This window comes from Typopeltis vanoorti, chromosome 3 (assembly GCF_054136105.1).
Source record: "Typopeltis vanoorti isolate ZY-2024b chromosome 3, IOZ_Tvanoo_1.0, whole genome shotgun sequence".
NCBI classification, from domain to species: domain Eukaryota; kingdom Metazoa; phylum Arthropoda; class Arachnida; order Uropygi; family Thelyphonidae; genus Typopeltis; species Typopeltis vanoorti.
The window spans coordinates 109,231,632-109,256,839 of record NC_143551.1 but is presented as its reverse complement, the minus strand read 5'-3'; the positions used below and the strand labels follow the sequence as shown (position 1 = coordinate 109,256,839).

Here is a 25,208-nt window from a genome sequence, read left to right as displayed (position 1 = left end):
CAGAGCCTCGGGAGATTGTTCTTGCCACATTGTTGACCTTGTAGCTTTTGTGGAATCAATGGTTCCACTGAGTGAGTAAAACTTTTCCATGATCTTAGCCTCCTATTTACTACAATGTTTCCATACAAAGGATGCTGTTCATAATTTTTAGTTATTGTTTCCGCTCATCTACTCTGTGTTGTCTTTCTGATGTGAGGAGGTGCAATACCAGACAGTGAGTATAGATGATCAATTTTTGTAGGCTTAAGGCAGTATCTAAAGCAGGTAATGTGCTGACTTGTTTCATTAAGAACCTTGTCTTGTCAATAATTTTCACATGTGACGATCTTTCCCAAACAGGGCAAGCATACTCGGCTGTCGTAAAGCAAAGTACCAGTGCAGAGGTGCACAGTACTTGTGGACTTGCACCCTGCCGAGATTAGGTTAATCAGTGCAGAATATTATTACGTGTTTGAGTTTTAGCTGCTGTCTTCTCAATGTGTCACTTATAATTTAAGGTCCTATCTAGTAACACCTAAGTAAGTTGGATATGACCAATTTCACACCATTCCATTCTATATTCAAGTCTCTTCTCATCTCCTTATTATTGAAATGGAAAAGACACATTTTGGTTTTATTGAAATTTGGTTTCAGTTGGTCTTCCTTATAGTAAACTGTAAGGGCTTCTAGTTCTTGTGTGAGCTTCTTCTCAATGTTATCAAAGGGTTTTGTTTAATGAGCTATTGCCTGGTCATCTGCATATAAGAAGGTTCTTGACTGTGGGTTTATAAAGTTGGTCACTAGTATATATATTGAAGAGGAGGGGGGGGGGGAGCACACTCCCCTGGGGTAGACCATTTTTCTGAATATGCCATCTAAATTTTTTTTTCCTTGAAATTCAACAAAGAATCTCCTGGTAAGCAGCAGCAACCTAAATACCTCCACTAACCGACAGCTATTTGTCATGCTATAAATTTTGACTATAAGCCTTCTATGATTTAGCGTGTCATATGCTGCTTTCAAATCTATGAATACAGCTCCTGTTGCTAATCCCCTTTCAAAGCCGTCCTCAATAAACTGTGTTAAGTTTAATACTTGTTCCAGTGCATGATGTAAGTTATAAGTTGCAGAGCCTCGTGAATAGGAGGAGAGGGGGGGGGATATGATCGAGACATATAAGCTAGTCAGGGATTGTTATTGGGTCGACATGGAAGATATTTTTCATAGAATGGGGGGTGAGAACAAGAGGCCATAGCTGGAAATTGTATAAGGAGGGTGTGAGCAGAAGAGTGAGGAGTAGGTTCTTTGCATGTAGAGTGATTGTGAGTGGAATGCATTGTCTGAGCTTGTTATGGGTGTAGACACATTGAATCAGTCTAAAGCATTGGATGAGCATTGTGTGCAATAGTTGTACCTCCCACAATGAGTCTCCAACTCCATGGAGGTCAGATGTTAATAAAAATAATAATGATAATAATAATAAATGATCTTCCTGGTCTAAATCCTGCCTGTTCTTTTATTAGCACTTTCTCTATTTCTGGACTTAATCTGTTCAAAATTAACCTCTCATACAGCTTCAGCATTGAGCATAGGAGAGCTATAGGCCTATAGCTCTTTGGATCTTCAGCAGGTTTACCTGGTTTCAGGATAGGTATTACTTTCATTTATCTCCATATGCTGGGTATTTTAGCAAATTTCCAACAAAAGTTGAAAAATCTAACAATCACGTTAGATTTTTCTCCCAGATTCCTTAGCGTCTTGTTTCTAATAACATCTATACCGGTGACTTTTCCTGGTTTTAAAGCATTTTCTAGGTCATCTTTAGTAAATGGTGCTTCGAAGAGATTATTTTCTGAATCCCTAACTTTAGGTAATCTTTAGGTATTTTTCTTTCGGTACTTGATTTACCATTCAGAGATAGCTAAATTGCAATTTGGTTTGCATTTATATTAACTTTGGTGGTTGCTGTTGTGGGACACCAGATCATTTTTTGAGTAAGAGCCAGGCTTTTCCTGCTACTGTGTTTCATATCTAAGCTTGTAATTGCTCTGGCCATTGTCAACTTCTTTTTTTCAGACAGTGCCGCTATAAGTTCCTCTCCTGCATCAATTGTTTCTGATGAAAATGGATCGTTATCATATAGGTCACAATATCTTTCATATATATCCATGTTATGTTCTGTAAAACCTGGAATATATCAAGTTCTACAACCTCTTTGGATGTGCCTGGTAGCAGATCATCTAATAGCTTTGATAAACTTTCCATAATTTTCTGATCTAGGTAAAATGTTGGACAAGTTTATATCTAATTCTTTTGAGAACTGTTCCCAGTTAGCTTTTTGAAATTAAAGCATTTAAGTGTCCTTAGAAGACTCTTAGGGCGGACTGGTGGGAAGCTTTCAGTCTATGTCATGAACTTGGGATTGGTGCAAGTACCTATTTATTGCATAGATTAGCTATTCTATTACTAACAAATCCAAAGTCTGGGTTATATCCTCTTTTCCATCTTCCACTGTTAAATGATGATGATGATGATGGCTGTTTGGGATTGGGTATGACTCATTTGATTATTTTTTCGACTCACTCTCTGTCTTGATTTGTTTCACTATAACCCCACTGTGTGCTATGACTATTGAAGTCACCTATAATAATAGCAGGTTTCCTTTGCGTCAAATACTGGGACATTTAAAAAAAAAAAGGCTACACTAGGCAGTTTATATACTGAGAAGACACTGATGTTTCTATTCCAAGGAGTTCTATGTTGTTTTGGTTAGTAGTTAGCATCCTGTAACCTGGAGCTCCTGCCAAGTGAAAATAGTACTTCCATATTTTTCATGTGGTATTTCTTTTATGAGCTTCATACCAGCAATTTTGGGTCTGACTTGTTGAGGCCCTTTGTGTGTCTAATGTAGACATAAAATGTCACATTTTTGTTCTTTACACATTTTTGCAATAAGATCTTCTTTTACAGAGGAAAGGCCCTCAATATTGCGTGAGATGATTGTCAGGGTCAGTTCCCATAAGGGCCATTGCATTTTAGTCATTGTGTCTCTGATGAAGAGGATGCTAGTAGCTGTACTATAGAGCACTGGCAGCAGAATTCGTGGCTTGTAAACAAGCCAACAGGGATCACAACATGAACACTTCTGCTATGATCCCCTCCCCCAGAGTAGGAGTGAAGTGGTAGTATCTGACAAAAGCAATGTATGACTGCATACCAAGGGTTAAGCGAGTAAATAGAGTAGGAGTGAAATTGGATGAACAGTGAAATCAAGCAAGCTGTGTTGGAAAAGAATATATTGTGGAGGAGGTACAAGACAGATGGTGGTGATCTGATCCATGAAGAGCATAAAGTGCAGGCTAGAAAAGTGATGAGCATGGTAAAAAAAAGAAAAGGTGCAGTATGAAAGGAGATTAGCTTGTCAGGTCAAGGTTAACTCAAGGGAATTTTTCTGTTATATGGCAAGCAAGAGAAAGAATATGGCAGGGTGACACTGGTGGATAGTCTGGCAGCAGAATAATAATTGCAAAGGATATAGTGGAATTATCGAACAAGCACTTTATCAGCATAAATCATACTGGTGTAAATGATGTGGTGCAATATACTGAAGGAAGGTAAGTATTAGGAAAATTGGAAGTAAAAGAATCAGAGGTATATCAGATATTGATTGGGTTAGATGTTAAGAAGGCTGTTGGAATGGATGACATATCACCACATATTTTTAAGGAATGTGCACAACAGTTAGCTATGCCCTTGACCTGGTTGTTTAATAAAAGTCTTGCAGTAGGTAGGGTTCCTAAGGAGCAGAAAGAAGGCAAAATGGTACCACTCCATAAGCATGATTCTAGAACAGAAGTTTCTAATTATAGCCCAGTATGTATAACTGCAGTTGTAGTCAAGGTCTTTAAGAGATTGGTTAGGAATAGAATACAGGATTGGGTTGATAGACATAGCATTCTTTATGATGGTCAGCATGGATTTGTAAAGGGTAGGTGTGTGTGTGTGTGTGTGTGTGTGTGTGTGTGTGTGTGTGTGTGTGTGTGTGTGTGTGTGTGTGTGTGTGTGTGTGTGTGTGTGTGTGTCAAGTTCTTCTTTTTAATTTTTTTTTTAATGTTCATTTCAGTTTCAGTCTGTATGTATATATTGCATATTAGTTTTAAATCACCATCTACACAATGAAGTAGCATCCACACTTATAGAATAATATTCTAAAATACAACCAAATAATTATTATAAGTCTTGATGATGCTGTCTGCATCTTGAGTAATGTTCACAAGAAAAATTACTCTTTTGATAAATTATGAAAGGAATGCAGAAAAATTATTGGTGCATTGTTTTTTGATCAGTTGCTTTTGTGATGGATTGTCATATGATGAACTGGGGTTCAGTTAATTGTTTATTCAACGATTTACAATTCATTAAATTATGGTTTGATGAATTACTTTTTCAGTGAATTGCCATTCGGTAAACTGTCTTTCGATTAATTGTTTTCATTGAATTTTCATAGAAATGGTAAGGATAGAAAAGTGTGGTAATGAGTAAGTCAATCAGGCCAAGAAATATCATAGAGAGAGAGCGTGATTATGGGAGGATAATATTATTAGTTCATGAAAATAGTAAAATGGAACTCCTGTAAAGAATATATTTCAGATATTTAATGAGCAATCTAAGTATTTCATTCCCATAAGTGTGACATAATGCAGAGCTAGAGTGTGCAGGGAATGGCAGCAAAGGGACTGATGGTGAATGAGCAGGAAATATATGAGGAATTAATTAACCTGTATAATAAGGCATTAGAAGTTAATGATATCACTGCATGTTTTAAGGGAATGTGCAAATTAATGGCAGTCTTGATATACTTGGTTAACAAATCTTGCAACAGGGAAAAATCATTCCATGTTACATAGGAGATGATAAAACTAAAACCTTAAGATTACAGGCCAATTTGCATTTCTGGAGTTGTCATTAAGGTGGTAGAGAGATTGGTGAAGGCTAGGATCCAAAACCAGGTTGATAACAGCAGCATTCTCTATGTTTTAGCAATCTATATATATTACTACAAGGTGAAAGGTGAACACATATATACATGTGTGTGTGTATATATATATATATATATATATATTGTGGAGTGGAGAGGTCATCAAAGATAATACAATGATATTATTTTTGATGGACAGCACAAATTCACTAAAGGAAAGTCATGTTTCAATAATCTACTTATTACAATAAGATGACAGCTGCATTGGATGCGGGAGGTGGAGACACAGTAGTATAACTTAGATTTTGCAAAGGCTTTCAATAGATTACTACATGACAAGGTGAGAGTCAAACTAAAGCATATAGGTTTCGAATATAGACTACTGTATTGGGTTGAAGACTGGCTATCTGATGGGGGAGGAATATCCTGGAAGAGGAAAGTCACCACTGGTGTGCCTCAGGGGGGGGGGTCTGTTTTAGGGCCATTGCTGTTTAATCTGTTTGTTAATGATATTTGGTTAAACTTGAATGGGGTTATTCAGTTGTTTGCAGATGATTCAAAGCTGGGAAGAACTATGAGGAGCAGAATTGTTGTAACCTTACAAGAAGACTCAAATAGACTGTGAATGGGCATGGGATTCAGAATAACAGATCAGTGTTGCAAAATGTAAAGTTTTGAAATTTGGGAAACAAAGATGGGGTGTAGAATTAGGCTACATATGGCCTTGATTAGGCCATATGTAGCCTAATTGAATATAAGGAAGATGGGTGATATGATATAGACATACAAGTTGGTAAGGGATTGTTATAGGATTAACTTTAAAGAGGTTTTTCATAAAATATTGGGAGATGGAAGGGAGAACAAGAGGTCAACCCTGGAAGGTGTAAGCAAGGGAGTGAGAAGGTTGTGAATGATTGAAATGCATTGCCTGAGAGTGTGGTCTGCAGAGAATTTGAATGTATTTAAGGAATGGTATGATGAGCTGTGTGTATGACAAAGGAACCTCATATGATGAGACTTTGACTCCGTGGAGTCTTGGGATGATATTAATGATAAAAATTTTACTCTCATTGTTATAAATGAAAGCAAAATTTTAACATAAACACTTTGTATTTATGATGAATAAATATAAATACTTTATATTGATTCATTATAAATTTAATGTATCATAATTATCAGTACTTATAAATTTATCAATATAATGGAGGATGATAATGAATCTTCTGTACTCTTTTTAAGAAAGACAATTATGATACAAGTTGAATGCGGGATACGACACCTTCCTAACCTTATGATACAAGTTGAACGCGGGATATGACACCTTCCTAACCACGTCACCAATGATATCAGACTGGATGTGGCTTGTGTTCTGACCAAAGCAAAACCACCTAAAGCCAACATACCCATTAAAGAAATTAAATCTCTACTGGAATTAAAGAAAAACAAGGAAATAATAATCACCAAAGCGGATAAAGGGAACACCACAGTATTGCTTAACCAAAAGGATTATACAGGTAAGCTAAAAGCTCTAATGTTAGATTGGGCTACTTACCTCCCTATCGAGTATAATCCCACCAACTCACAAATTAGAAAACTCCACAGGCTCCTTAAGAAGGTCACTTCTTGGCCTGTGGAAGTCACTAACAAATTAAAACCATTTAACTCCATACCTCCCCCCCCCATATTTATGGACTCCCAAAAATACATAAGGAAAATGTGCCATTATGTCCCATAGTGGATGGCATTGATTCCCCCACATACAAACTAGCTAAACATTTGGCCAAAGCTCTCACACTATACTGGCAACACACCTTCATACATAAAAAACTAAGCCCACTTCAAAGCCAGCAGAGAAAACCTTACACTCAAACACACCGATGTAATGGTCAGCTTTGATGTCTCCTCCTTATTCACAAATGTCCCACTCAAAGAATGCTTAGAGCTAATCCAAACTAAATTTCCTCCCGATATCACAGCCCTATTTCAGTTCACAATGAACTCAGGCTATTTTGTTTGGCAAGGAAAATTCTACAAACAAATAGAGGGGACAGCCATGGGGTTCTCCACTCTCCCCACCTTTGGCCAACTTTTATATGGAGACTTTTGAAGAGAAAGCCTTAAACTCTGCCACACAAAAACCAACCATTTGGCTTCGATATGTAGACGATGCACTCCTCTCCTTTCTAACACACTTAAACAACCAACACCCCAGAATCAAATTCACCTTGGAAGAAGAAAAAAACAACTGCCTTCCTTTCTTAGACACACTAGTCACCCGCCAGCCTGATGGAACTTTGATTTTCTCAGTCTATAGAAAACCCACCCATACAGGCGGATACATTCACCAACAATCCCACCACCCTTCCTCACAACAATGTAGTGTCATTAAGACACTACACAACAGGGCTAAACTTATCTGTTCAAATGACAATGTCCTAACCACAGAACTAAACCACATTCTCAACACTTTCTTAGCCAATGGCTACCCTCCCAAAACAATCCAAAAAATATTGAAACCAATAAACCACAACCCCCCCCCCCCCTCACAACAAGGATTACTCTAAATCCATCACCATACCCTATATCAGAGGCAACTCTGAAAAAATTACAAAAATCCTAAAAAAAACACGGCTTAACTTCTTGTTACAGACCATATAAGAAATTGGCATCCTTTATCCGCTCCACTAAAGACCAACCTCCCCCCCCCCTGGACCTACCTGGTGTATACCAGGTCCCTTGCAGCTGTAAGCTGTCCTACTTTGGCCAAACAGGCAGGACAGCCAATATCAGAATTACAGAACACAAGGACTACATCCGGTTCCACCAATACAGCCACTCTGGTCTTGCAGACCATGCTCTGGATACCCACCATAGAATACGGTGGAAGAAAGCCATGATCATTCACTGTAGTAAATACAAGTACGAAAGGCTTTTCATGGAATCAGCCTCAGCCCTCAACAAATTTGGCTGCATGAGACCGCCTCAAATTTGGGAAACCTACATCAGAAGACCTCAGCCCAATCGCCCAAGAATACCAACATTGCCCGCTAGGAGGCACCAATAGGACTTTAGGAGAAAGAATAGCTTCCTGCTTCGTCCTCATTTACTGTTTGCTGTGCCTGCATGCAAGTGTCTTGCTCACAAGTTCCTGTTGAAAATGGCAACATGACGTTGCCGAAATATTGGATTTGTATTAAAAAGTTATTTTAATGTATATCCTAGTCTACGTTGTTATTTCCCTAAACTATTTAGTAATAATGTACTCTTTTTAATTCTAATTAGTTGATAATTATGGATAGTCAACTTAGGTTCTATGGGGCATTAATAGATGCCCATAGAACCTGTTCATGGATGATATCTTTTAAATCTTAACTAGCCCGTCCAAAGTCAGCAGAGCCAGTTGTTGATGCAGGAGGACAAAAGGGTGAAACAAAATCTCCTAGACATCATATAAGAACAACAACAGCCCCACCTAGATCACAAACTGATGGTCCTGAAAGAGAATCTAGTATAGAAAAGAAAGAAGAAACCCAACTAGTAAGGCCAGGTAAATTATATCTTTCTTATAAAACTGTAGAATTTTTCTTGAAGCCTTAATTGATATTTAAAAATGAGTTTAAGGCAGGTTCATACAGCACACAGTATCTATGGGTGTTATTATGCCTAGCTGTTAATTCATCTACATAAAACAACTTCAGAATGGATGAACATTTTGATGAAACTTATTACATTTTATTACTATAGAGAAAAAAAAAGTTAAGCAACTTTAACTGTTATTAAAATCAAACAATAATACCTTTACACGAAGACACAAAAGTACATTTTTCACTGTATCATGATGTGAGTAACTCACTGTACATGAGATATTCCTTGGAGAGGCACTAGCGATTCTTTCACTTTTTGGGTTACTTACACCCAGTGAACATGATCTTGCATGATTCTGTAGTTTATTTAGTAAGAGTCTTTGAGTGAAATAGGATCAGTGACACTGGAGACATGTTAATATCATGATAAATGCATGCCACTATTGCAATATTCTTGAAACCTTAATTGATATTTTAAAAATGAGTTTAAGGCAGGTTCACACAGCACATAGTATCTATGGGTGTTATTATGCCTAGTTGTTAATTGATCTACATAAAACAACTTCAGAATGGATGAACATTTTTATGAAACATATTAAATTTTATTACTATAGAGAAAAAAAATGTTAAGCAACTCTAACTGTTATTAAAATTAAACAATAACACCTTTACACGTGTGTATGGTGAGGTGGTCCGAACATACTGAATAAGGACTCGGGGACCAACAGGGCAATCATCTTGATTGTAAGGGAAGTGGCACTCCCATGGGCCCCTAGCTGGATCTATCCTCTTCATCTTCTACTTTGAGGAAGATCCACTTACTTTAATCTTTCCTATAAGGCCTTATCAGCCAACTTTTCTTATTTTATGACCCTTATGCTATTAGAGTACTCGAGGGCCATGGGGTCTTTTCATTTCTAGCCTTACAACTATGCCCTCTCTATAAACCTTACTATAATTCTTCTATAATCTACTCTTCCCCCCTTCAATATACCCTATTCCTCCTATGGGTTTAAATTCGGAAGAAGGTTAGTTCAGAAGCCTTAAGGTAGCAGCCCTACCACTGAACTATTCCAGCATCAGGCTAGTCCCCTGACTTGGAGAACATAATTCTACTTGTAAGCTGACAGAAAAAGATAATCTGATTGAATCTATGGAAAACGACCCTGGAATGGAAAAGGTAAAACAAAAATAGAAACGACAAAATATAATACACATAGCAAACTGGAATGTAAGAGGAATAGTATATAAAGAAATAGAATTAGACCAACTATTAAATGAAAGAAATTTTAAAATAGCAGTAATCACTGAAACAAAAAAGAAATTAAAAGGAACTATGAGAACCAAAAATTTTAATGTGATATAAAGTGGAGCTGACAGAGACCAAAGAGCACAAGCAGGAGTCATGATTTGGATTCATAACACCCTTTCAAAACAGTTAAAACATTATAAATTATGGAACGAAAGAATAATAGAAGCTAGAATAAAAATAGATAGAGGCTATTTAACAATAATTGGTTTATATGCCCCAGAAGAAGGAAGAGAACAGGATAATATAGATTTTTATAATCACCTACAAAAATAAATAAAAATGATTATGTAATTTTAGCAGGAGACTTAAATGCAAGAATTGAAAACACAAAAATTAATAATAATATAGGAATACATGGAGAACACACTCTAAACAGGAATGGTAAAAAATTGATTGACTTTGTAGTTTATAATACCTAAAAATAATGAATTCCTTCTATAAACATAAAGACATACATAAATATACTTGGGCAGCAAGAGGATGGAAATCAATATTAGATTATTTTATATTAAATAAAAAGACATCAACATTTTCACCAGATGTTAGAGTTCACAGAGGATATAAAATAAGCAGTGACCACTTCCTTGTTAAAATAAAATTAAAGATTACCACCTAAATGGCTACAAGTAACAAGAACAGAAAGAAAATTTGAAACATTTGTTTATAACACTAGATTATTGAATGACACAAATGTACAATGGCTATATAAACAAAGAATTAACCACTATCTAGATAAAATAAAACAAAATGAAGATATAGAAATAGAATGGCTTATTATGACCCGATACTAAAAACAATACTAAATGCAGCAGCAAATGAAAGCTTAGGAAAGACCAAAAATTCAATAAAAGGAAAAAACTGAAGATCTGGGATGATACAATCAAAGAAATAATCAAAAAGAAAAAAGAAGCCTATCACAAATGGTTAAGCAGTTAAGTGTTTCAAAATCTTATATACATTGGGTCTTATTTTATATAAATCATGTTCTAAATTAGAAACAAATTTATTCCATGAATTATATAAAATAAGACCCAATGTATATAAGATTTTGAAACACTTAAATGCAGATACCAAAGAAAACACCGAATTGAAATTAGAAGAATTTCTAAACTACTACACAGAATTGTGGATAGACAAATATTTTAAAAAAGACAACTGGCAAACAATTAACGAAAATGAAAAGGAAATAACTAAAGAAGAATTAGAAATCAGCCTGAAAGAAACAAGAAACGGAAAATCACCTGGAGAAGATAAGCTAGGTTCAGAACTATATAAATACGCAGGAACAAGATTCAAAGAAAGACTCTTATTATTTTTAAATAAAATTTATTCAACTGGTATCCCCCCCAATAGAATAGAAAAAAGCAATTGTGATTCCTATCTTTAAAAAAGGTAATAGAGATGACCCTAAAAACTATAGAGGTATCAGTATACTAAATTCCTGTTACAAAATATATAGCAGAATTTTAAATAGCAAATTAACGAAATATTCCGAAAACTTTATTTTAGAAGTACAGAATGGATTTCGAAAAGGACAATCATGTACAGAACTTGCCTTTTGCCTAAAATTAATAATAGAGAAAAGAAGAGAATACAGTTTAGAAACACATTGCATTTATAGACTTTGAAAAAGCATTTGACAAAGTTAAAAGAAACATATTATTTACTTGAAGCGTTTGGCTCTTCATTATTATTAATATTATTTAACATATTAGAAGACAAATACCAAATAATATCCTAAAAGCTATCACAAATATATATGAAAATAATCAAATACAAATAAGATTAAATAACAAGCTATCATATACAAGAGAGATAAACCAAGGGGTCCGACAGGGATGTCCTCTCTCAGCAACTCTTTTTAATATTTACTTAAATGAAATAATAATAAAATGGAATAAAAATATACATCAAGGAATTAAACTTTCTCCTACAGTGAATTTAAACACTCTCCTTTTTGCCGACAACCAAATAATAATTACAAATTCTGAAGATAACTTAGAAATCTATTTTAAATCTAAATGAGATAGCCAAAGATTATAGTATCAACAGAAAAATATCAACAGAAAATATCAACAGAAAAATCAAAAACTATGGCCCTTAAAGGACAAGATCCAGCAAAAACTAAAATAGTAATAGATAACAAGATCTTAGAACAGGTGAATTCATTTAACTACCTAGGATGTATGATCACATATGAAAATGAAAAAGATATAAACGTAAAAATTGCAAAATATTTAAAAATAACAGGTGTAATTAACTCTATATTTAAACCAAACCTAGTTCAAAAACAAACCAGACTAAAAGTATACAATACATTAGCCCTACCAGTCTTAATGTATGGAAGCAAAATTTGGACAATGAAACAGAAAGACAAAGATTAATAATAGCAGAAATGAAGTTTATGAGAAAAACTGCAAAGTATACCCTATTTGATCACAAAAGAAATGAAGAAATAATGAAAGAATTAAATCAAGAACGAGTAATAGAAAAAATTTTTAAATATAAACATAAATGGATGGAACACGTTCAAAGAATGAAAACAGAAAGATTACCAAAACAAGCCTTAAAGTACAAGCCATTAGGAAAAAGAAAACCAGGACGTCCTCTTAAACGATTCAACGATGACTTCTAAGGCCGGAACAGGACATGCTAGGCCTAAATCCTTGAAACGCATGATGATGATGACTATTGCAATAGCATGTAATATTGCATGTAATATTATATTAAGTGTATTCCTTAATCATCTCACCCTGGTTGGCCGAGTGGTTAGCATATCTGCTCTCCAGTAAAAAGGCTGCGGGTTCAAATCCCACCATGGGCATGGAATTGACAACATACATAAGAATATAAATTAAATTATACTTTAATTATAATATATATATATTATATATATATATATATATTATTATAATTTAATTATAATATAAATTAAATTACACTTTAATAAATATTTCCGATATTTCGGCAACATCACGTTGCCATCTTCAAAAGGAACTTACAAAAAAGGTAAGTGCACGTAGGCACTACAACACAGTAACTGAGAATGAAGTGATGAAGCTATTGTTCTCCTAAAAGTCCTGATGGTGTGCCCTAGCGGGCTATGTAGGTGTTCTTGGCCGTTGGGCTGAAGGTCTGCTGATGTAAGCCTCCCAAATTTGGGGCAGTCTCATGCAACCAAATTTGTTGAAGTTTGGAGAGTTTCTTAGAGCTGAGGCTGATTCCATGAATAGTCTTTCGAATTTGAACTTGCTATGGTGTATTACTGTAGCTTTCTTCCACCGTATTCTGTGACGTGTATCCAGAGCATGGTCTGCAAGACCAGAGTGGCTGTACTTGTGAAACCGGATGTAGTCCTTGTGTTCCAAAATTCTGATATTCGCTGTCCTGCCTGTTTGGCCAAAGTAAGACAGTTTACAGCTACAAGGGACCAGGGGAAGTGGTTGGTCTTTAGGGGCATGGATGTTTGTTGTTGTCTGTGAAAATACCAGTGGTGGTGATGGCGGTAAATGACATTGGTGTAGATGATGATGGTAGTTGCAGTTCGTTGTAGTTGGTGGATTGAGCAATGGAGACAGAGTTGTAGAGTAGGTCCATGTGGCACCTCCAGGGAGTCCAAGGGACTCCCTGGAGGTGTCACATAATAATAATAATAATAATAATAATAAAATACCAGTATGAAATTATCATATTATAAATTCTTTTAAAGGGCATAAGATCAATATATGTATAAAAATATAAAATATAATTTTTAAAAATATAAAATATAATTAAGTATATATTTAAAATAATAATAAAATATCCATTTTTATTCAAGGACTCAGGATTGATCCCCACATAAACAGACAGATCAGAGCACGTACCTATGTTATATTTACAGACATAATATATTGGCCTCAAGGCCCGGTTGTCTTATCTAAACAATAATGATTTTTTTTCACCAAGAAGGCAAATAGATGTTTATTTTCATTTTATTTTATTTTATCATCATCATCATCATCAAATTCCTGCCATGTACCCTCAAGGGGTGTACAGGATATGATAGTACTACATGAAAAAATTACATCATTACTAACTTCCTATCTACAATTTTCCTCCAAATCAGTCTGTTACTTGTCAAGACTCCAACATTATCAGATCTTATATTTCTATCGTCTAAGGCACTTTGTACCATTTTATTTTATTTTATATATATATATATATACTGATCCCAAACACAAGAGGTCAAAAGACCTATAAACACATCAATGCGTGTGTGGAGTGCAGATGAGGACTGAGATAGAAGTTTATTGATGCTGTTTTTGAAGAGCTGCAGGTTGTAGTTGTTTTTATGGATGCTTCATGAGGACAGTAGTTCCAGATGACAGGTGTGGATGGAATAAAAGAGGAAGAGAAGATGTTTGGCAGCTGCTGCTCTTGTATTAACAGGTGCAACAGAAGATGGAAGAATGATGGTTACCATGGAAGTACCTGTAGACTATGAGCCTAATTGCTCGCCTCTGGACAGCATCAAGGATTTTGAGGGAGGTTTAAGTCACAGCACCACAAACATGTGAGCAGTATTCTAAGCACAGACGGATTTGGGATATAGTTAAGAGTTGTTTGGATGTAAAATGACATCTTAAAAAGAAGAGAATGCCTAGTTTTTTTAGATGCAGAGGGGGATATTAATGTGATGCATTTATGTCAAGAGAGAAGATCTGATCTTGTCTGGTGACGTGCGCATTACTGAGGGTAAGGGTAGGTGAGCTGAGATCTCTTTTGCAAGAGAAAAGGTAAGATTGTGTTTTGGTGGCATTGAACATGACAATGTTGTCCTCACCCCATTGGATGATAGTATGTAGGTGAATGTTTAAATAGGTAATGGTTGTAGAATCTTGTAGCCTGAGATGTCAGAGTACTGCATGGTTTATCAAATGAGTAGGATAAGCGGAGAGTATTATCATGTGCAAAGCTGTAGATAGGATTTATATAATCCTATATATATGCATGTAGTGGTGATTGTGAACAGATCATCATTTATGAATAGGAGAAAGAGAGTAGGTGATTAAGACGAGCCTTGAGGTACTCCAGTATTAAAATATTGACGACAACAGCACAAGTTTCTCCCAACCTTTCCATGGCATGTGTGATGTAAGCTATGAGGTCAGCTGTGGATCTTGAATTGCAGAACTCATACTGGTGGGCCTCTGTGTAGTGGAAGAGTTGGCTATTGATGACTTTGTTCCTTAATTTATAGAGGACTGAGGTGATGACAGTTAGTTGGTATTTTGATGGTAGACTTCTATAGCCCTTTTTTGGAATAGGATGGAATATGAGATTGCTTCCATGCTTTGGGATAAAGTACTAGATATGTATAATAGATTATAGATATGATGCAGGATGTGTGCTTGCTCTGGAGCACAATGTTTAGGAGCAATTGGAGAGATGCCATCAGTACAAGAAGTCTTTTTTGGTATCCAAGTTATTTAGTAGTTTCTGATGTCTTTTTGTCAAAAAACTACAGGAGGCATATGGTGCTCGGATTCTGGTAGAATAGGAGGTGATTTCCCTTGGTCATCTATGCTGGAGTTCAAGGAAAACAACGATGCCAGAAGGTCAGCTTTATCTTTGGTGAAGTTACAGTGGTGCCATCAGGATAAGAGAGAAGTGGAAGTGCAGGAGAGCAGAAGTTGCATCCAATGGCCTTAGCAAGGAACCAGAAGGTACAGTTTCCATTTGGACAGGAGGCAAGTTTTTTTGTTGTTTGTTTTTATGAAATCAGATTTGCATCTGCTGATGACTGGTGTACATATGTTGTGTCCTTTGGTATGGGCAGAATGTAAAGCTGGAGTTCTTGATGCAAGCCAACATACAGTAAGCTAATTTTTTTTCATTGACTACTTTTGATACACTTTTGGTTGAACCAAGTTTTGGAAAGTGGATGAAAATTATGGATTAAATGGAGGATATAGGTCTTCATACCACTGAGAGTAATTTCTGTGACTTGTTCACAGCAGGTGTTAGACAAGAGGTCAGATGAGAGGAAACAACAGTCATACCAAGGAAAGGAGAAGTAGAAATTCTGGAGATCATCCTAATTGCTCCTTTGTAGTGCCAGAGTATGCAATGTTGGGAGTGGTTGGAGGAGGGACATTCTGCGAGAGAGGAGACGTGATTATGGTCTGAATTGCCAATTGAACAGGCGATCTATGCAGTGTGCCTGGAAGGAGAATTGGTCAAAAAGAGATCCTCGAGTATTTGGAGAGAGTGAGGCAGGTTATCAGGAATTCTAGTAGGCAGATGTATCATTTGTGTTAGTGACCTAACACAAATGACACACAAATGATATTGATGTGTGGAATGTATTCCAGACATCAATAAACTGCATCCATTTCTCCACACATAGCTCTGCTATCATAAACCATTCATGATTTTTTTCTCATCACTGTCATACATGGACATCACACCAGTTACTGAGCACACTATTGTTTTTCACACTCTCCAGTAATTTCCTGATATCACTCCTCACATTCTCCCTGTGCTCAACAAAATCATTTATTCCTATCACCTGACTCTTGCATGTATACTTCTCATATCCAAAGCATCAATAACCCTGTTCATCCTCCCTCCCAGAAAACAAACCTTGTGCACTCTCTCTCTCTCTATCTCTCTCATTCACCACACTTTTAATAATGAATGCATGTGGGCCCACTTTTGAGTAATTTGCCACCTCTTTTTCACTCTTCCATTCATATCTACCAAACATCAAATCTCATTTTGCATATGCCTCATCTTGTTTATCATCTTAAACATCTCATTCTTCAACTCTTGCATTCTAGCAGTCTGCTCTCACATTTGCAATGTCAACCATAGTCTCTTCCATTCCTGCAGTCATGTCTGCTTTTGCTCCTTCAGTCATGCCTACTTTTGCTCCTTCAATCATGATCTTTTCTGGTTCCCCAATCATGCTTGCTTTTGCTCTTTCAGTCTCTTCCATATTCACAATCATATTGTCTCATTCATCCTCTGGATGATAACATTCTGTCTTATGCCTGCCTTATGTCTTATGTCACTGCTTTTCACCATTTGTTGAATATTCAATTTTATTCTCAACTTCCATTTAACACCTTGCAGTCCATCAAAATATCACACTTTCTGCAGATCCAAACCATCACACTTCTCTTCTTTGACCTCTTGACAATCACATCATTCACATTCTTCCATGCATACATGCATATATATATATATATACATACTGCATTCCTCCCAAATGAATCATTTTTGAAAAATCTACATTGCTCACCACATTTGATTTTTGCACTGCATGTCTGGTTGTTCTTTTATTCATTGCCATTTTGCCTTTGTTAACTGTAAGCTATATAATACAAATATTGCAACAAACCTACTAAAAACCCTAATAATTAACTATGCATTCAGTCTCAACTATCACTAATAAATAAATTGTCACTGAAATGCATACAATTATTGCTATTATTTCAGAAAATAAGACTTATCTTGGCTTGAGTACTTCTATCTGCAATTTTTGGTGCCATCTTATTCACATTCACCGCATCCGTATTCACATCCTCGAGTATTCTTTTCTAATTTTCATCTTTTCCTAATTTGCTACACTAATACATCAATCCTGTGCACAAGGGGTTGCAAAACCTAGTGTATATGGTATATGGACAGCCACATGGCAAATACCTTCTACTCTTCATATAAAAAATATTTCTCATTTGTCTCCCACACTCATACAATTTCCAGAGATGGCATCTTGTTAATTTTTTGTTCTTGATTCTTCTTCCACTCTAGTAATATTACTTTTGATATTAATCCTTCCTAACTTACACTTTCTCATTCTCTTCCCATAACTAATATTCCACAATCCTTAATTACTCATTTCTAAGCATTTCTTATTTTAAATGTATCAAATATTAATTAGTAAATCATTAAATTTATTAAAGATAATATTTCTCAATTAACGCTAACATCTTCAAAATAAGCATTTGGAAAATCATTAAGAAAGAGGCAAGTTATACAGGCACTCCCCGAGTTACGGACGACCCAACTTACGGCGTTCCATACTTACAATGGGCTTCCAAGGCTCCCCATAAGGATATTAATAATTAAATTAATAATTCGGGAATTAGTTTATTTTGCACATGTAAACAAACCCGCACTTCGCCACATTATTAAAACAGCTCGTCCTGTTATTTGGAAGTCAAATTCAAGAGCTTGGTCACACTAGCCATGTTTGAAGATTGGTTCTTGAACTGTTTTATTCCTGTTGTGGAATATTATTGTTCGCAAAAGAAAATTCCCTTTAAAATTCTGCTTGTGCTGGACAATACTCCTGGACATCCAACATCTTTAGATGACCTTCATCTTAATGTAAAGGTCGTATTTTTACCACCCAACACTACATCATTACTATAGCCAATGAACCAGAGAGTCATTTCTGCATTTAAGGCTTATTACTTACGGCGTACATTCTGCAAGCATTCAGGGCTATGGAAGATGATGTGATGACCTTGAGAGAGAGAGAGAGTTCTGAAAGAATTATAACATGCATGGTGCCATCGAAAACATTGCTGATTCTTGGGAGGAAGTGAAGCAATCAACAATTGGGGGGGGAGGGGTAACAAACTGTGCCGTCAATTTTGTGATGATTTTCGTGACTTCACAGAAGACATCACTGAAGCCAGAAAAGCTGTGGTAGATAGTGGCAATGCACTGTAATTGGACATCAATGAAAATGATACCATTGACTTACTAGAGTCCCATTCACAAGAATTAATCAATGAAGACCTTATAGAGATAGAGAAGCAGCTGATAGAAACACAAGAACTTGAAGAATCAGAAGATCCAGAGCCAAGACTTGTCTTGGCTCTGGAGCAGGATTTGCTAAGCTTGAGGAGTAAGATCTTAACATTCAGCAGTTTACAAAGGTTTACTGTGCAGTTAGTGAGAACATCAGCTGCTTCTACAAGGCCATTTATAATGAAGAAAAGAAAAAGGTTGTGCAAATAACCTTAGATACCTTTTTCAAGAAACTGACTTCAGTGCTAAACTCTCCTCCTCCAGAAACAGAATCAAATCTTGATTCTCCAGCACCAGGTCCATCCTATCCTCTCTAGCACCATTTCCTCATCATCTTCTTCTTCCAATTATCAGAAATACCTTTTCCAGTAAGCAAGACATTGATGCAACCTTTAATATTCTTTTTTTTAAAATTTTCCTATCTCCTATCTAAACTTTTTGGATGAGTTTGTTTGAATTAAAAGAAAGAGCACAATAGTTTCTATAACTTATTATCACAATACAGGGGTATTATTATTATTATTATTATTATTATTATTATTATTATTATTATTATTATTACCGCATGCGCTGTTCATTAGGGATCTGAGTTATGTACAAATCTGACTTAAAGGGTCTCAGGAATGTATCTCATTCCTAACCCGGGGACTGCCTGTATATAATTATGTTAGGTATTCAAGTACTGACATCTCTCTCTCTCTCTCTCCAAAAAAAAAATAAAACACACACACACACACACACACACAACATGACAGAATTTCATGCTGGCTGGGACGTTGTTCAGTTAAACACAGGGCCCCCATTGTTTCCATCAGGGAATCAGAGTGAACAGCACAAATTCAGTGACTGGAACAAAACCGGGAACACATCCCAACTCAATGTCAGCAGAGTTCAAGATAATACTATCAATGTAAGAAGCATCAATGGAAAAGAAATGGAACTAGCAGAAGAATTGGATAAGTATCAGAGCAACATAATAGGCATGAAACAAAGAAAATAAAAACATGCGAGATCTTTCTAAGCAACAAATCAGTAATTGTTATGATCTTGGAGAAAGTAGTGAGGGACCGTATACAGCATTGGGCAGATGAGGTGTTATCCGTGAGAGTCAACATGGATTTGTGAAGGGACGCTCTTGTTTTAGCAATATGCTAGCCTTTTATAATAAAGTTACAAGAGCATTAGATGAGGGAAAGGCATATACTACCATTTCCTTAGACTTAGCGAAAGCATTTGACAGGGTGCCACATGATAAGCTGATATTTAAGTTGCAGCACATGGGTCTGGATGTCAGATTGGTCAACTGGATTCAGGATTGGCTGTCTGATAGGTATCAGAGAGTTGTGTATGGTGGGACAGTTTCAAGACGGCAGAGGGTTACAAGTAGGGTCCCACAGGGCTCAGTACTGTACATTGCTTAACCTTTATATCAATGACATTGTCAGTGGATTGCAAGCGGATATTCAGTTGTTTGCGGATGATGTGAAGCTGGGAAGGATTATTAGTAATAGTGCAGATGTGGTAGCCCTGTAAGAGGATTTGAATAAGCTAGATAGATGGGCAAATGAATGGGGTGCCGGTTTAATGCAGCAAAATGTAAGGTCTTGAGGTTTGAGAAACATCGATGGGACGCTGCATACTATATGGGAGGAGTTATACTGAAGGAAGTAGGGGAGACAAGAGATCTGGGGTTGATGATTGATAGAAACCTGAAATTTAGGGGACATATTGCAAAGGTAGTGAAGATAACACAGAGGATTGCTGCAATAATGAGGACACTGACCTGCAGAGATAAAAGAGTTATCATTCCGTTGTATAAATCTCTGATCAGACCACACTTAGATTATTGTTCTCAGATTTGGTCCCCAGGATTTGAAGGGGATAAATTAACTGTGGAAAGGGTACAAAGACAGATAACAAAGATGGTTTCAGGACTGTACCATGTTAGTTATGAGGATCGGTTGAGGGAATGTGGACTGCAGAGTTTGGTGGATAGAAGAAGGATATGATATGATTGAGACTTTTAAACTGTTGAGAGGTGGTTACAGGGTTGACACTGGTGAGTTCTTTCTCTTGGTTGAACAGCTGGAAGGAGTGATGACAAGAGGCCATCCCTGGAAGTTACGAAAGGAAACTGTTTGCAAGAGGGTGAGGAGTGGTTTCTTTGCATGGAGGGTGGTTGAACCACGGAATGCATTGCCTGATGGAGGGTGAGAGCGAGAATGGTAAATGAGTTTAAGGAGTGGTATGATAGACTTTGTTTCTCAGGGGTGACCTCCCCTCGATGAGTCTTGATAGACTTTGTGTTTCTTAGGAAGGACCTCCCACGATGAGTCTTTTGACTCCATGGAGGCCTGATTAATAATAATAATAATAATAAATACAAAATGTTATATTCAGGCAATGCAATCTGGGAAGAGAGGGAGTAGCTGTAGCATTCAACACGAACTATGAGGACAATGTTCTTGAATGGTAGGCAATATCAAGTAGAGTGATGTGGGCAAATATCAGAAAAGGGAACTGAACAATGAGACTTTGTGCTTATGGTCCCACAGAAGTTCTACCAAGGAAGAAATATAGGAATTTTTTGAGGCATTAGAAAAGGCAGTCTCATATTTATTTTGGTCCTTGTTGAAGATCTAAACAGTAGTGTAGGAAATGATTACCAGACATGTCAAAATGTTTTGGGAAAATTGGAGAAAAGTGCAAAACTAATAATAATAGTAAATGCCTGCAGGATTTCTGTTCAGGATATGGATTAGTTATTACTACCACCATGTTCCAACATAAAAATGTGCACAAATTCACATTGAGAGAAGATGCAAAAAATAAGAAAAGTCTCATTGAAAAGCTATCAACTATGTTATAGTTGATAGCGATGTTTTTCCACTGTTTTAGGATACAAGAGTATACAGAGGATTTGAAATAGGAAGTTATCACTACTTAGTTTTGAGCAGGATAAAATTGAATGTCATATTGAAAAGAAGAGTGTGTAAGAAAGTTTTAAAATGAATCAAAGTTGAGCAGCATTCAGAGGTGAAATTGTAGGCTAAAATACACAAACATCATTGAAGAAAAAAATGAAAGAATTTGAAAACCATAGCAAACTTTGAAGATTCAGTGGCAAACTCTGAAGAAAACATTGATTGATTCAGCCATGGAAGCATGTGGTGAGGTTGGCTGTAAGGATAGAAAAATCAGAACTCTGTGTTATATTCAGGAAGTTAAAAAGGCATTCAAGGAAAAGAAGAAAGCATATGGAAAGTTACGGGCAAGTCAGCTTGTTCTCTTAGAGAATATAGAGAAAATGTCAGAAAGTGAAGAACTATGTAAAACTAGCTAAACCAAAGTCGTGGGAAGACTTTAGTAAGAACATGGAAAATAAATATCAAGGAGGTGGCAAACTATTCTGGAAGCTATTGAAAAATTTAGAAATGTAGGAAAAAGTACTATAAAAGGAATCTGAGATGATAAAGATGACATGAAAACTGAAACCAGCCTGGTTGGCTGAGTGGTTAGCACATCCACTCTCTAGCCAAAAGGTTGTGGGTTCGAATCCCACCATGGGCATGGATGTTTGTGATTGTCTGTAAAAAAAATAGTGGTGGTGGTGGTGGTGGTGGTGGTTGGTGGTAGATGGCATTGGTGTAGATCAGTGGTCACCAAAGTGGTCGATATCAACCCCCAGGGGTCGATATAATATTGTCAGGGGTCGATAGAAAAATATAACACATCATTATACAGGTAATATTTAATTCGGTAAACTTGGATTACCTCCATCCTGAATGACAACGCAATTAAGAGTGAATCGTGGGAACAGTGACATGAATATGACCTGTAAGATGGAGCAAGGTCATGAAAATAGTTACGGAGGCCAATCATGTAGGCCAAAATGACGTATTTACCAATAAACAGATGTCGGTGGTTTCGGCGCGGGGGGAGAGGGATTGCAATACGTGCGTGGTTGCTTATTTACTTATACTTACATGTATTCGATCCCGGTTCTCATTTTTGCGCATCGACATACAAGTGAGCATTAATGTTCTAAAATTCATCAACATACATATTATAATTCAATCGTTATTCATTCGCGAACTAAACTTCTCTATGTTGAAGAGTTGAGTAGGGCTGGCAGTTTTGTACATCCTATATATACCTATAGGAAGATTGTATTATTGTTATTTTGTTATCTAAATTAAATTTTATATTTTATATATATTATTTATCTCTCCTATCAAATATGTAATGTTAAGAATGACGTCAAAAACAAAACATATCCGTTTGACGTTAAGCCAATATAATAATATATACTATATTACACATACAAGAAACACTGTAACTATAAAATAAACAATCTAAAAACTCACATAAGCGTCTTTTCTGCTTGTCCTGTACAAAACAGAGGGGGGGTCGATAAAAAGTAAGAAACTCTTGAAGGGGGTCGACGGTCAAAGAAGTTTGGCGACCCCTGGTGTAGATGATGAAAGTAGATGCGGTTAGTAGAGTGGTGGAGGTGGAGAGTTGTAGAGTTGGTGCCCTCCCTCGATGAGTCTTTGGACGCCCTGGAAGTGTTACGTAATAATAATAATTATAATAATAAAGACTGCTAAATGAAATAAGAAGTGTCAGGATTGTGGTAGAAAACTCCTAACAGGAATGCATATTCATACTTGAAGTAGAAAAGGTCATTAAAAACCTGAAATGGAAATGCTTGAGTAAATGAAATTCAACTAGAAATGCTGAAATATGAAGGCATAAAAGTTTCACAGTTGGCTGCATTGCATAATTCAGAGTGCCTTGTCTGAGAGTCGAATTCCAGATGATTGGAGCAGAACTCTCATAGTACCCATCTATAAAAGGAAAAATAAAACTGAATGTGAGAATTACAGAAGTATTTCTCTACTGAGTGTTCCTGATAAGATTTATGCAAGTATACTTGAGAAACAGTTAAGAAAAAATGTGGAAGGGAAGCTTGGTGAGGAATAAGCTGTATTCAGGCCAAATAGAGGTTGTCAGGATCAGATTTTCACTTTAAGACAAATAGTTGAGAAATCTTGGGAATATAACAAGGATTTATATTAAGTTTTGTTGATCTGGAAAAGGCATATGACAAGGTACCAACAGAAAAGCTCTTAAAAACACTACAGTTATATGGTAAAAATGGGACATTATATCAAGTAATATATAGTCTCTATTTAAGTTGTAAGTCAGCAGTTAGAATTGAAGAAAGTACAGGAAGATGATTTGATGTAAATTTAGGTTTTGTGACAAAGGTGCACATTATCTCCACTGTTATTCATCATCTATATAGATCACATTATGAAGCAAAGTGAGATTAAATCTGATATCAAAATTGGCAATGTTAATCTTAGCGCTTTACTTTTATGCAGATGATGTTGAACTTCGAAAGAAATCCAGTACCACCCTGCAAGCTTCCCTGACTAAATTAAATAACTATTGTAATTGTAATAAATTTGGTATGAAAATCAGCAATAAAAAAGATGAAGACAGTGAAAATAGGCAGAAACATTGCAAACACCAACATCCTGAATGGTGAATATAGAGAACAAGTAAAACATTTCAGCTATTTAGGCACAATTTTTAGTGAAGATGGTAAATTAAATATGGAAATAGACAACAGAATTAGTAAAGCTGGTATGGTAAGAAGTCAACTTTATAAATTTATATATATATAAATTTATATGGAATAAGAAAGAAATTAGTCAAAACACTAAATTAGCTGTATACAAGAGAGTGTTCAAACCAATTTTAACTTATGGATCTCAGAGCTGTGTTAGAAATAAAACTCTTGATCAAAGACAGGAGACCACAGATATAAGAGTCCTGGGAAAGATTAGGGGCATAAACAGATGCCATCAATGGCAATATCATATTAAAAATGAGGATATTAGGAAAGAACTTGACATTGTTAGCATTCAGAAATGTGTTAGTAGAGCTAATCTTAGGTGGTATGGTCACTTAATCAGAATGGGAGAGGAAAGATTAGCAAAACAAGTGTTCTTTGCCAGGAAAAAGATCCAAAGGAAGAACAAGATGTAGATGGAATGATACATAATAAATTTAGTTTAATCCTTTATCCAAGTGTGAGCAAACAAAGTTTGCGCCTGAAAGTATCTTCAGGACTGGGTTAAGGTGGTACACACCAAGGCAACTCGTTGCAAAGGTGGAGCAAGCTACCAACACTCCTATCCTAGTATCTCCTATAATGCAATAATGCAAAACACATCTCCTTGCGGATATGTCTATTGTTATGCATTAAGGGAAGGGCCACTACCCAGACCGGTTTCGACCTTTATTGAGGTCTCTTCAGTGGGAGCCAGGCCCAAGTCGAGATATCAGGCAGAAGCATTTGCAGGTCATCTCCACCTATAGGAATTGCCAATTGGTGTGCCACCCTTTTTTAATAAATTACTCTGGATTTAGAGAAAGATGTTGAAAGTTTATTTTCCACTTGGTTAGAGTATAATAAATTTAGTTTAATCCTTTATCCAAGTGTGAGCAAACAAAGTTTGCGCCTGAAAGTATCTTC

At 36.2% G+C, this 25,208-nt stretch overlaps 1 protein-coding gene across 5 annotated transcripts in view; it reads left to right on the top strand.

The window, feature by feature from the left end:
• LOC150108461 (uncharacterized) overlaps positions 1-25,208 on the top strand; it is a 591,316-nt gene that overhangs the window by 475,082 nt on the left and 91,026 nt on the right. For all 5 annotated transcript variants that reach the window (XM_090415866.1, XM_090415867.1, XM_090415862.1 and 2 more), the window contains one exon: positions 8,334-8,504. In XM_090415866.1, the coding sequence (XP_090271992.1) occupies positions 8,334-8,504 (171 nt within the window). The remainder of the gene's footprint in view (positions 1-8,333; positions 8,505-25,208) is intronic.